At 42.8% G+C, this 14,880-nt stretch overlaps 2 protein-coding genes across 4 annotated transcripts in view; one reads left to right on the forward strand and one right to left on the reverse strand.

Moving 5' to 3' along the window:
• Positions 1-14,880, forward strand: part of Ss18 (SS18 subunit of BAF chromatin remodeling complex) — a 250,263-nt gene that overhangs the window by 101,406 nt on the left and 133,977 nt on the right. The gene's annotated exons all lie outside the window — the stretch shown is intronic.
• The window catches only part of Psma8 (proteasome 20S subunit alpha 8), a 51,082-nt gene continuing 47,188 nt past the window's right edge, over positions 10,987-14,880 (reverse strand). For all 3 annotated transcript variants that reach the window (XM_052156050.1, XM_052156049.1, XM_052156048.1), the window contains 2 exons: positions 14,723-14,785; positions 10,987-11,079 (listed from right to left, as the gene is read on the reverse strand). In XM_052156050.1, coding sequence (XP_052012010.1) covers positions 10,987-11,079; positions 14,723-14,785 — 156 coding nt within the window. The remainder of the gene's footprint in view (positions 11,080-14,722; positions 14,786-14,880) is intronic.

The raw sequence follows: 14,880 nt of genomic DNA on the forward strand, positions 1-14,880 counted from the left end.
AGGCCACACTTTCATGCCTTTAATTATATTGTAGTTAGTTGTTAAATTTTATTTTATGTATACTTATGTTTTGCCTGCATATATGGATGTGAGAGGGTTTCAGATCCTGAAGTTACTGATAGCTGTGAGCTGCCATGTGGGTGCTGGGAACTGAACCTGGGTCCTCTAGAGAAACATCCAGTTCTTTTTTTTCCTCTTTCTTTTTTTTAATTTTTTTTATTTTTTTATTCGATATATTTTTTATTTACATTTCAAATGATTTCCCCTTTTCTGACCCCTCACTCCCCGAAAGTCCCACAAGCCCCCTTTCCTCCCCCTGTCCTCCCATCCACCCCTTCCCACTTCCCTGTTCTGGTTTTGCCCTATAGTGCTACACTGACTCTTTCCAGAACCAGGCCACTCCTCCTTTCTTCTTGTACCTCATTTGATGTGTGGATTATGTTTTGGGTATTCCAATTTTCTAGGCTAATATCCACTTATTAGTGCATACCATGATTCATCTTTTGAGACAGGGTTACCTCAATATGTTTTCCAGTTCCATCCATTTGTCTAAGAATTTCATGAATTCATTGTTTCTAATGGCTGAATAGTACTCCATTGTGTATATATACTACATTTTTTGCATCCATTCTTCCGTTGAGGGATACCTGGGTTCTTTCCAGGTTCTGGCAATTATAAATAGGGCTGCTGTGAACATAGAACATCCAGTTCTCTTAACTGCTGAGCCATCTTTCTAGTCACTATACTGGTGTAATTGTTCTATTTTAATATTATTGTTGATTCCTTATTGTGTCCAATTTACATAAGGATTTAGTCACCACCAGGGCTAGGAACAGATTACCCTGGAAGAAGGATTTTCCAGGGTATGTGTTTCTATGTAACATCTATCTCATGGATGCTTAAAAAAAAAAAAGACTCACCCAGGTTTATCTTGAGTAAGTTCATTAAGGGTCTCTTACTTATGGGGCTGGCTGTGGTTTTCCAAAACCATCAACACTGTCACTATCCCCCACCAAACTATGTTTTATAAACCACTGCAGAATTGTATAAACCTGGGATTACAGTGCTCCTCATGTTAGAGCAGGGGAGGTGATTACAACTCCCAGAGGGGGAAACTTACATGCCCACATAGACCCCATCCTTCCTGTTTATCAGATTGTGCTGTCTCGCGCTAACGCCATCTAACTGTGGCTTGTTTGCTGCCTTGGAGTTAGTCTGGCTAGTATTTGGAGGATGTCTCTTTCTGTGCCCCACTCTTTCCTCTGGCCATTACATTCTTGATGCCTCTCCATTCTCCCTGAGCACTGAAGGAGTTGTCTTGTGTTCATATCCTGCTGAGGATAAAGCACCGAGCCCCAGTTCCTCGAGCAGAGTTACATATTTTTATATAAACACCAATCAAGCGTGATGCCTCCAACCACAAGGAATATGAATAAAACCATCATCCTTTTAAATGTCCATACCACAATGCTAAAGGTATTTAGTTAGGACTAAGCAATTATTTCTTGCTTTTCCAATTATTTGATAGTGCTTGTGGAACCTTCACATTATCCCAGCAATTAAATAAAGCTATACTGCTTTATTATCTTTCACAACTAGAAAGTAAGTAGCACCACTTCCATTCCACCCACCCTGTCCCTGTCTTTATTGTTGGAACACTCAGGCAGTGCTCTGGCTATGGTATACAGAGTGTGTTCCAGAAGCACCTGAGAGTCTTACTACAAAGGAGATATGAGCAGAATCTCCAGGAGTGGAGAAGTTGCCTACCTCAAAATAAGCCTGTCTTTTTCACCTTTTCTGTCCAATATCTGTATCTATCTATAGTTGCCTAGTGTTACCTGCTTTTGGAAACTGCCTGTGCTCCAGTGTTCATCAGTCTATGTGGTCTATACATTAGTAATGTAGTCTAAACCTTTATTTACATGGAATCTTGGCTATCTTGTCAGAAAAGCAACTGTATGTGCGTGTGTCTGTGTGTTTGTGTTATGTGTAATGTAAGATCATCTGCGTCTCATACAGGAAGCACTATATATGTGTGTGTCTTAAGGTTTTACTACTATGAACAGACACCATGACCAATGCAAGTCTTATAAAGGACAACATTTAATTGGGGCTGGATTACAGGTCAGAGGTTCAGTCCATTATCTTCAAGGCAGGAGAATGGCAGAGTCCAGGCAGGCGGAGCTGAGAGTTCTACATCTTCATCTGAAGGCTGCTAGCAGAATACTGGCTTCCAGGCAGCCAAGCCCAGGGTATTAAAGCCCACACCCACAGTGACACATCCACTCCCACAGGGCCACTCCCTGGGCCAAGCATATACAAACCATCACAGTGATGTGGCATGTCTTTCTTTTTTCATTGATGAACTGCTGTTCTATCTTTAGTGTCTTTCATCAACTTACCAAAAGAGCACTGAGTTTCCTATGTAATAGCACACAATATGACTTATACCCTGACACATTACTTCTGATCGCTGTTAACATTGGCTGATTTTTTCATATAAAAAATGTCTAGGACTGGAGAGAAGGTTTGGTGGTTACAGTTGCTTCCTGCTCTTCTGGAGGACCCGAGTTCTGCCTTCAGCGTCGTTGTCTGATGGCTCACAGTCACTTGTGACTCCCGCCCCGGGTTCCGATGCCTTTGGATCTCATGCACTCACATGAGCATGCTCATTCCGCGGCGTATACTGACATAATTAAAAACAAGTATTTAAAATGTCCTGCAATGAAGATATAGCCAAGAGATCACACAAACACACACACAATTGGTATTTGTTTATATAAATACACACACACACACACATTTACCAATATTCTGGTCCAAACTACATTCATGACAAAATGAAACAAACTAAAACCATCAGTCTCTCCACAGCAAAGCACCAGATCTTGGGGTGGCATTACTACCATTTGGATTTCTAGGAGAATCTTTTATACATTTTCCTTGTCTCATATGAAAAGGAACATTACATTCTGCAGAGAGCTGGCCAAGATAACAAGACTTCAGGATGACCTTGAAAAAACTATCAGTACAGACAAGAAAATGCAGAATAATGAGAAAATACACAGAGCCCCCAATGGATGTTTACGTATTAACCCTGTATTTGCACATCAGGGTGCAAATGACATCTGTTCCCCTGAAGAACTGGGAGAGGGCAAATAGCTACTTTTGTCTGGAGTGCTAGGTGGAAGGAGGGGAGAGAAAAAGGGATGAGGTGGCGGGGTAAGGACTGGACAGAAGACTTGCATCACATCAAATAGAAGCAGGCCAGACTCCGAGCTCCTCAAGATGCCCCCTTTCACCACTCTGCCTAGTCGGAGCTCCTGGAGAGCACTATTATCTGCACATCCCTGCTGTACTGGAGGTAGTCATCAGAGAGGGAGGAACTTTAGTTGAGGAAAATGCACTCAGAAAGAAAATCAATCTTTTAAAACAGATTGAAAACGGCTTGTGTTGTCATTTCTGGGTCTGCTTGTTGCTAAGAGGTGAAGTGACGCTGTTGTTCCCAGTTCTGGACTCCACATTAGAGCACAATCCTTATTTCCTGTATCCTCACTGGATATCATCCAAGTGGATCTTTGCAACAAAATATCTTAATTGAAGCTGGCATAGTGAAAACAGCAGAGTCATCAAAATTCAAGAACCATGCCTGAATTCGGTGACCTTCAATTGTCCCTGAATTACTAGTGCAGTGTAGGAAACCTTACATGCACAATCATGCCTGTGTTTATACACAGTTCAAAGACAAGAACTGTAATTCACCAAATTAAAAATATTGCTAAGGATGTCCATCTGCATGTTGCATAATCAGACAGATAGCCTTGTTTAGTATGAGATTGAAGCCTCAAAGGGAAGGGGAGGGGGCAATGGTCTGGAGATAAGGCTTAGCTGTTAAGTGTACTTACTGCTCTTACAAAGGACCAAAGTTGGGCTCCCAGAACCTACCTCCATCTATAACTAATCATAGGGGATTTTGTGCCTTATTCCTTCCATTAGACCAGGCATGACTGTAGTTCATAAACAGCCATTCAAGAAAAACATGCATAAAATAAATCCATCTAAAAGGAGCAGAGGACAGTGGGATAGTCCCCGTCCAAGACTGAGATTCGGAGGTCCCTGCATAGTGGGTGTCAGTCCTCAGCTGAGGCTGGAGGTGGGTGTGAGTCCATGGGCAACAGCAGCAGAAGCTCTTGCTCACAAACAGCCCCAACATATGATGGCAGGCTCTGCCTGCTTCCACTCGGCTCCATGCAGATTCACAGTCGAGTGGGTGGTGCCACTCACAGGAAGAGAGGCCCCTTCAGCTCCTGTGGAACTGTCTCTGGACACTCCCATAGATACTCTGAGAAAACTTCTTACAGGGTATTTCTTGATCCAGTTAAGATGGCAATCACACTTAACAATCACATCTCTCACTCACTTGGAGAACCTGTAAAGAACAATACCTTCTTTCCATTGTTTTTCTCAATTTTTAACAAATCCAGTCTTGTGCTATAATGAAGAAACAAACCTTAGTAAGTATTTATATTTTTGTTGTTGTTCTTGGTTTTGAGACAGTATGACTCACAATGCAGCTATGATTGTGCTGGCACTGACCTATAGACCAAGATGACTTTAAACTCAGAGAGACCCACCTACACCCAGCTACATTATGTTTTAATTAATAAGACTGGAAGGACTGGCATCTGATTTGGAATTTTGAGCTTTACATGAATGTGTTGATAATATTCACTCAGGTCTTACTAAATACCGCCTGTGTGCTCGGCACTATTCCAGGCACTGGCCATAATACCAGCAAATAAAATGACACAAATGTCACAATTCTAGTTGGTCAACAAGCCTATACAAACGTAGTTTACAAACACATTAGTTGGGTAGTATTAGGTTGGGGAACTTTGAATACTCTCTCACACATGGAAATCCATGGATAAGGTGAACGTATGCAGCAGCTAGTAAGTTGTGAGCGTGGCCTGCGTGCTGGGTGCTTGCACTGTGACAGAAGCCCAGCAGAAGGAATTTAAGGGAAGAGTTTTGTTTTGGCTCACAGCTTCAGAGAGTGCATCTGTAGATGTTGACTTGACTACTTAGAGTGCTGCAAGGCAGAACATCATGATGGCAAAGGCTGTGTGGAGAACTGATCACCTGTTACCAGATACAGTCGACAAATGGAAAGAAAGGGACTGGGTATGCGCAAGGACCCATCCTCAGTGACATAATTCCTACACTAGGTTCCATATCAATGAGTTTCTAGAATTTTCCCAATACTCCTAAGCTGAGGGCCATAACATGAACCTGTGACAGATATGTCATCTCCATACCATAATGGAGGGGGATAGAGGAATGCAGACAGAGTTCCCCAGCTCTGAGGCTAAGATCATGCTCAGAGTACACAAAGACAGAGAGACTTGGTGGGAAAGCATAGGAGGAAAATGGCAGGAGATGAAACAAAGATGTCTACGAATGATTTGGGCAGGGTCTCCTCAGGATTTGTCAGAATCCTGGGCTCCATCCAAGACCTGTAGTCAGTACTTACATCCCCAGCACCAACATCCCCAGATGTCTGTGTATATATTACATCATAAGAAGCAAGAGATTATGTGTATCTGCTTTGGCATTTTAGCATTAAGATTGCGTAAGATGGAGTTTAGTTTTTGTTGCTCTACTTCTGAGCTACAACAGTTGGTTCAAAAGATTCCTTCTGTTATTTCTGTTTTATTTTGAGAGAAGTCTTCACTAAACTGCCAGGCAGGCAAACCCTGAACTAGCAATTCTCTTCCTCAGGCGCCCAAGTAGTTCTGATAACAGGTGTGTCAGACTACCATTTGCAGCTTTGTATTTCTGCCAAAACATTTTTGGGATTTGGGAAGAGATGACACTGAATCTGAAGATAGGTTTGGACTGTGCCCTAGCAGTATGGTCTTCCAATCTGAGTATAAGTCTTAACAATAATATTTTGTATTTTTCAGTGTATGAATCCTTTACTACATGGGACAGTACATTCACTCCTAAGCATTTTTCCTCTGTGATACATCAGAGGTGAAATTGTTTTAGCTTTATTGGGATTATTTATTAGTAGTTTTGGTGGATTGAATATGCTTGGCCCAAGGGAAGTGGCCCTATTAAGAGGCCTTCTTGGACTAGCCATGACCTTGTTGGAGGATGTGACACTATGTAGGCCATCTTTGAGGTCTCCTAGTGCACAAGCTCCACCCGGTGAGGAGGAGACCCTCCTCCTGACTGCCTGCAGAAGACAGTTTCCTTCTGTCTGCCTTCTGAAAAAGACATAGAACTCTCAGCATTTTCAGCAACTTATCTGTGCACACACTGCCCTGCTTCCCACCATGATGATAATGGACCAAACCTCCAAAACGGTCTTATTTTCCTTTATAAGAGTTGCCTTGGTCATGGTGTCTGTTCACAGGAATAGAAGCACTAACTAAGACAGTAGTATAAGAACACACAATCAGTTTTGCATGTAGTTTCTATAATGAATCACACATGATGCTAGAACTGGAAATGTGATCAGAAAATATCTTAACTGCCTTTCCTTCTATTCCCCTGCCTAATTGCCTGGGCTCTAACTTCCAACACAATGGGGAATAAAAAGATTAAAAGCTAGCATCTGTGATCATAGAGTGTTCAGTCTTTCATCATTGATTATGATGTTACCTTTGACTCCTTTAAAATGTTCCTTTAGCATATTTAAAAACTTATCCCAGTTTACTGTCTTTAATCACAACTGATTCTCTGTCCATTTCTCCCATCTGATAGCTTACTGAAGATAGACACAAGAAATTGGGGGCTTTTGAAACCAGAAAAGCAAAAAACAAAACAAAACAAAAAAATCCAAATCAACGACACCTCCCCCCTCCCCCCCCCAAAAAAACCAACATCAAAATGCAAGCAGTTGTAGTTCCTAGATATTTGCTTCAAGGACTCATTGGGGTCATCAATAGGTTTGTTACTGAGAGAAAAAAAACCTCCTACATCATGGCTTCACTGACAACAGCAGCCATCATTGCCTAAACACATAAGAAAAAGGGAATTCTTCCAAATGTATCAGAATCTGTTATAAATTAATGAGAACAAAGCCAAATCCCAACTGAAAAAAACAAGCAAATATACAATTAATGACAATGACAAAATTCAAAACCTTAAAAATATGCATTTTCCACATATTATCAAATCAAAATTGAACTTTTTGGCAGAGTCTGAGGGTATATTGTATCAATTTTGGTTCAACAGTGAAGCCAAGCCACTGATGTAGAGAAGCAGGAGCTGTGGGAGACGTAGACCTCACAGTCCTCATAGCTGAGGGAGAGGCCACTGTGCTTGCATCTTGTCTCGAGTAGTGTCTTAGTCAGGGATTCTATTCCTGCACAAACATCATGACCAAGAAGCAAGTTGGGGAGGAAAGGGTTTATTGAGCTTGCACTTCCACACTGCTGTTCATTACTAAAGGAAGTCAGGACTGGAACTTTCAAGCAGGTCAGGAAGCAGGAGCTGATGCAGAGGCCATGGAGGGATGTTTCTTACTGGCTTGCTTCCCCTGGCTTGCTCAGCCTGCTCTCTTATAGAACCCAAGAATATCAGCCCAGAGATGGTACCACCCACAAGGGGCCCTCCCCACTTGATCACTAATTGAGAAAATGCCCCACAGCTGGATCTCATGGAGGCACTTCCCCCACTGAAGCTCCTTTCTCTGTGATAACTCCAGCCTGTGTCGAACTGACACACACACCCAGCCAGTTACATGTAGGAACTGCAGGCATGCTGCTAGTCCGTAAGCTACATGTGACTAGGAGAATAAGAACCTACCAGAACATGAACCTTTCCCACCATCAGCAGTCTTGACTTACATGACCTATAAGAAAGTGATGTTGTTATACCTGAAGAACCAAACATGATGACCAGTTAGTTGCCAGACATCTGAAGGACAAGTAGAAGATTTGGAGAAAGTGAGTAGCTACCACTCTGTCTACACGAACCAAGGGACTGAACTCAGTGTCTAGGTGCTGCTGCCGTGCCCACAACCACACTGTGCTGCTGCTCTTGCCTTTTCAATCTTGCACAGATTTTTCTTGTAGGCATCCCTACTGTGGAGTCACATAGGAAAGGGAAAACGGGACTCACATCCCCAATCTGGCTGAGCAGGCCACAGACAGAACCACCACATCTACAATGGGAAGAGTGGGAGGAACTTTGTTTCCAGAAGCACAGATTTGTGTAATTGCAATTCTAATTATACTGATGGATTCTTTTAAAAATTCTTATGCATATTTGAAGCATGCATCTTTCATTGCAGTATTTGCAAAAAGTAAATGTAAAAATGTGATAACAAATGTCTATGTAAAGAAAGCTGGTCAATACACTGGAAAGAATGACACAAGGGCAGAACTTTAATTCTGCCTTACATACTGTTGGAAAAGCAAGATAGAAACAGTAGTTAATAAGACACTATTTGTGTGAAGATACATTGCTCGTCTCCTTGCTGTAACAAAAGCTAATCACATAAAGGTTTATTAAGGTTCGCAGTTCAAGTGTCTAATACACCATGGTGGGTAGGTTATGACAGCCAAAGACTGAGGTGACTGCCACATTGTTCTTACTGTGCACTATCAGGATGTAGATATATCTGTGCTCAGCTCATGTTTTCTTTTCTATTCAGCTTGGGTTCCTAGCTCATAGAATGGTACAACCTGTTTTGTATGAATCGCTACTTCTTGGATGAGTCTAGATCCTGTCAACTTTATAATACAGATAATTACAAAGTCAACCCACAATGTGCACTTAAGATCATACTCTTAAGACATAACCTGTCACCCCTGTCCCCATGGGCTTGTAGCTCATACCAGCATTCACTCCAACTTCTAAAGTCTCTAGACTCTTTATAGTTTCTGCTGGATAGTTTTCTGTCAACTTGACACAAGCTAAAGTCAGGTGAGAGAAGAGAAGCTCCGTTAAGGAAATGATGACTAGTGATATCAAAGTGTGAGCCAAATAAACCCCTCCTCCCCAGCATGCTTTGGTTATGGTGTTTTACTGCAGCAATAGAAACCCTAAGACACATTACACTGTCCAAAGGTTTATAATTCTCTTGTAAGATTCATGATCTCTTAACCATGACACCTATACAATAAAACCAAGTTACATCATTCCAATAAACAATGGCACAGACTAAACATTTCCATTCTAAAGGGAAGGAATGAGGGCAAAACAAGGGTTCTAGTAACCTGATTCAGCAAGGCCACACCCTACAGTTCCTTACAGCACAGCCAGCTGGGGACCGAGTATTCAAACCCAATGCTATTTTCTCTTCAGTCCTGTTTCTCAGAGTCTCCTGTGACACAGAGAGCTGGAGTGCAGCCCCTCATCCTGTAAAGGACTGCCACGTTATGAATAAATGGCAGTTTCTTCCTTTTCCTGTTTTATCCTGTTCTTTTGTTCATAAGGACATAAAATGTTTCATTTCCTTTTTTAAAAATCTGTTATTGTATGCTACATTTAAGTTTTTTTTAATTCCAAAACCATTAGTATCATAACCTTTGTTAAATTTAAAGATTGTAAAGGAAATAGACCCTTGAAACTGATAAATTCGTATGATTGGGTACGACCACATGACACTTTGATCGCTTGGGACAAGGATCAGATCTTGTCCAGCTCCACGCTTGCTCAGCATGCATCTGAAGAGATGAGCCTTCAGCTTCCTAAAGCTACATGTTTTTGTATAATGCCCTCCCCCACTCCTGGAAGTTTGCCTGTTTTGACTTAGGAATCACTTTGTATGTGTATGTGCAAATATACATATACATTTTTCACCAACTGTGCAGCCTTCTATCATGTGCCAGAGAGATGAACAAATTGAGTTCTTCGCAAGCAGTTACATAGGGTAATTACTCTACCCTTACTTTACCCAATGTCCAGCCCTTTGAAGGAGTCACTCTATACGTTAACAACTTTATAAGCATTTATTAAGTCACACCATAGGCAAGCTGTCAGAACAAAACTGAGTATGATCTGGAACCCAGCCTTTTTTGTGTTTTTGGATTCCCCCCTCCCATACAGGGTTTCCCTGTATAGCCCTAGAGCCCTGGCTGTCCTGGAACTCACTCTGTATCACTCTGTAGACCAGGCTGGCCTCGAACTCAGAAATCCTCCTGCCTCTGCCTCCCAGAGTGCTGGGGTTACAGGCGTGCGCCACCCCCACCCATCGGAGCCAAGCCTTAAAGCTCTATCAGAGCCTCTAAGTCAGAATAGAAGGCAGGCACACAGAGTGCTACAACATTAATCCCAAAGGAAAATTATTGTGACTTAATGTCCATTTTCTACTATATAGTAATAAGGACCAAAACTAAATGTAGCTGGGCATGGGGGTAGGGGCACACGTGTGATCCATGGAGCGGTGGACATGAAAGGACCAGGAGTTCGAGGTCATGCTCTGGCTACGAAGGGTTCAAGGCCAGTGCGGGCTGCGTGAGATCCAGTCTTACAAAAGAAAACCCACACCCTGAGCTCATTCTTGCCCCTATGCTTTTAGCACCGACCACACTGCCTAGCTTACAGTCCTTAGCCCCCAGAGTCAGCACAGCCAGATTTGATCAATGTTGACACCTCATCAACACATTGATGTTCTTACCATTCATCAAGAAATGCAGCTCAGGGTTCAGTTTATTTTGAGACAACTAGCTCCTTAACTAACAAATAAGAGACAAACTTCAAAGAATTACTAACTTTCGAAATCATCTTCTTTTCCCCTAGAATTTGCTTGTATGAAGAAAAGCAACAATACTATTCAAGTTTCGGAATGATGTGTAACTGAGAAATTTTAAAGAAAATCTTCCCATTAACCTATGTTTGAAAACAACTGACATTCTTGAAGATGAACATAGAAAAACTCTACGGTTGGTTCCAACTCACTGATTTCTTCTAAAAGCTCAGGAAGGAACTCTAATCCGCAGAGAGGGTGAGCGTCCGTGATCCTAGGCATTAGGTTGACTTCTTAGACTTTTTCTTCTCTGCTTCATCCTTTTCCCTTTCTATTTCAGTTACCTCCAATTCAATTTCTTTAGCACTAAACATCTGAGAAAAGGAAACATCAAAAAATTATAGCAATACTTGAATATTTTCTCTCTGTAACTTTGTACTGTATAACCTCAGAATGCCACAAAATACCTCAAAGTGCACTTTTCCTAAGGAGGTTAAATTCAGGCCTGAGACATCCAGCAGCACCGAGGGCAGGGCATGATACTTCCTTATAGCTTGGTGCCACTTCTTGTCCTGTCTCTACTTCCTATTATAGGGTATGCATTAAAAGGTGAGGGAGGAATTCTAGAGCAGACAGACAGTGTGAGTGCATGTGTGTACACAATCCTGTGAGGAGAGTATGAGAAGACACTCCTTACTAGAAGCTGACCATGCCTTCACTTGATCCAGAATTTCAAGGCTGAGAGAAATATTTGAATTTTAAACCATCCACTCTACAATAATTCTGTGAAGGACTCCCCTGTGGGTTAAAATGGTGGTCTGCGTTCGGCCAGGGCTCAGGCTAGTAGGCAAGGCAAGTTTGACTGTGCTTACCCCATGCTGCCACCAGGCCCAGGTAGGTGTCAGGCTGTGCAAAGCAGCAGGACCTGCTCTGGGGGTGGGGAAGCACAGTCTGAGGTGCCTGGGGGAACTGGTGGAAGCCTGCTTGTGGAGGAAGCTTGCTTGCATGGAGGCCAGGAATGACAGGTTCTTAGTCTTGGGCACCACAGATGCAGATGCTGCTGGATGCCTAGGAACAGCTGAGAATGGCGGCCCACAGGGCAGGATCCATCCTGGGCCGAAGGAAAAGAGGGAAAGGAGCGCTCCAGCTGGTGTCAGTGGGGACAAGAGTCCTTGGTTTGCTCCGTGGCCTGCTTGGCTTGGTGGAGACTTGGCTGGGAGTGCAGGGAGGCCTCCTGCGTGAGACTAGAGGCAGCTCTTTAGAGGAAGACCTGCTCCATTGCTCCAGCTTGGAAGATCCAGATGAAGAGAGGCAGTCGATGCTTTTAAAGCATTTATTGTCATAGCAGAGAGTTGTGATGAGTGAAATCATACCCCACTTTCTCAGGCTAGGCCTGAGGTTAAATACCTTTTGCAGGGAGGAGTGTCTGGGAAGGAGAGCCTAATTGGCTAAGCCCTTCAAGGCCTTTAGGTACCTCATTAAAATGGAGATCTGTCTTGAAGCTACATGATCTGTGGTCATATCCTCTTTGGAAGGGCTTGGGATGTTGCCCTACTAGACTGATGGCCACAGAACTGGAGAACTGAGGCCTCCTGTTAGGAGCCTAGTGTCTGAGAGCATGGCAAAGACCTTCTGTCCCTTACAGGAACACCTGCTGGGTCACTGGGGTTTAAACCTAGTCAACCAGAACACAGGCTGCCTTTCCTGGTCCCACACTCCCCAACTAAGACAAGCTTACAGTAAGGATATAGTTTTCAATTAAGGAGTAAACAGCATGTTCTAGCAACACAGAATGAACCAGGCAAGGAGATCTGAGCAGGACATAGCTGGTCCTTTATAATGGAGTCAAAGCTGACTCTGTGAGCAGGGAGGAGAGTCTGAGACACACTCCTCCCAGCTGTTGGGTTCACAGTCTGCAGCTTCTGACTGCTCAACCTCTGGCCTCCCCTCCCCTGCCCTTCCCTCCCCTCCCCGTGGCAGTTACAGCTCCTTCCAGCACGGCTGAGGTTTCTAGAACCTGCTTATCATCCTTAACCTTTATTTTGGACACCAAGCTTTCTTTCTGAATGTCCACCCTTAAAAAACTGTTGACATTGCTCATAAGAAATATTCTGTTTTTTCTCTTTTAGGCAAATACATTTTCCCTTCTGTTTACTATTATTCCTTTATCTTCCCTCCCCCATTAGCAGTCTATTTTATTCACATTTTTGCTTGCTACTTTATCTAGACATTATAGAAACCTGGCTAAACAGGCCAAAAATCAAACTGTGATATTTTCCACTTCTGTATAAGAATACACACAAATTTTGTATTTCCTTTTTGTTTAATGGTATTGATTGAAATGAGTACAATTCAGTAAGAATCCTGCATAGAACACTGCCATTTCATGTTATTTCATTTACTAATAGCATTTTAGTGGTGGTGTGGGGGTAGGGTTTGTTGTTGTTGTTGTTGCTGTTGTCTTTTTTGAGTCAGGGTCTCACTATGTAGCCTTATCTGCCCCAGAACTCATTATGTAAACCAGGCTGGTCTTAAACTAACAGCACTCTGACTCTGCTTTCTGGGTGCTGGGATTGAAACTATGCCTGTCCTGTAGAAGGTCTTGCTATGTAGTCACGGCTTACTTAGAACTTGTGATCCACTGCTTTGGTCTCCCTAGTGCTAGTGCTGACAGGCATGAATCAGCGTGGTAGTTCATATAGCAGTGCTTGGGTGGAACAATTAATAGCCTCATGTTGTATAGGAGAAAGCTGAAAACTAATGATGGGGGCAATCTGCTCAAGATCATCCTGAGACACAAATTGATCCGCTAGAGTTTAGACTCAGGACAGTACACCTCAGCATGTTAAAGTAGGTCTACTAAATTCAAAGTGTTCTACTCACTATGCAGCCTGTGCTGAAATGCCACATGGAATGACTCTCTAACTTTGCTTCCAGTCAATGTACCCTTCTACCACTCAACACCAATTCATGCATAACTCGTGTGTGTGTGTGTGTGTGTGTGTGTGTGTGTGTGTGTGTGTGTGTGTCTATCCCAGCAGGTATGCCCTGGGCAGAGCTAAAGAGACAGTCCTGACTTCTGTGACTCCAGCGCCTCTCTGATGTTGGTGGATCTGTCCCCAAAGTCTTGTCAGAAGTGAAAACCTAACCTACTACTCATCTCCACAGCCTGTGTTTACACTCTGTTGTTTCTGTGGGGCTATGCAGGGGGCCTACTCCAGGACCCTGTCCCCATTCCTCTTATTTATTGAAACTTCACTGCTGTCCTATCTTCTTGTCTCATCTTTTGGAAAAGTGGTAAACCCCACCCCACGCACCACATTATTTTACACACTACTGAATTTGACATGATTTTTTTTCTGAAAATACTTTCCTTAAATACAAAGGAAAACATATATAAAATCAATCGTCCTAGCATATTTTAGTGCAGTTTCCCATGTTTTGAGAGGCTTTATGCATTCTATATAAAGAACTATTGGCAAACTAGACTGCTAACCATTCTACCTCAGGGACAAGAAACCACATAAGAAATGCTCTTAAGCCACTGAAGCCACTAGCATAATAATCTGACAATTGTTCTGATTTTTAACTCATAATGGTTGAGGAAAGGCACACAAGCACTGTCTGTATTGTCACTAGGAAATATGAAAAGGTTGTTATACCAGGGATTAAAATTAAAATGTGAATGAAGATCAAGGCATTTACAAGTGCAATGTAGAGACATCAGACGAAAAGCACCACACAGGGCAGAGGCATGTAACTCAGCGGGATAGATAGTGCTTGTGATGCACACAGGGCAGTGGATCACAAGTTCTTATCACCTCTAAGTCTTCACACAGCCAGGAGTATGCCCCTGCTTGCAATAAGCTAGCAGACTAGCAGCTCTCAGCCAAACAGAGATTGCTGTGGTGTCAATGGGTGTAGCATGCTTGCAGTGGCAACTCACAGGCACCACAGCATTTTAACATCTATCAAACCATACTAGCAGTATCTCTCCTTCAAAGAGCAGTAACTTACCTTCAGAGGTTGATCTCTCCTTATTATAGCCAGTTCAATGTTCTTTCCGCCAGACTGGACAACCTAGTGTAGAGAAAAGACATATAAGGACTTCTTTAGCTGGTCTGGGTACAACTCAGTGCTACAGTGTGTGCCTGGTGTGTGTGGGGGTGGGGTGG

This window comes from Apodemus sylvaticus, chromosome 13 (genome assembly GCF_947179515.1).
Source record: "Apodemus sylvaticus chromosome 13, mApoSyl1.1, whole genome shotgun sequence".
Classification (NCBI taxonomy): Eukaryota; Metazoa; Chordata; class Mammalia; order Rodentia; family Muridae; genus Apodemus; species Apodemus sylvaticus.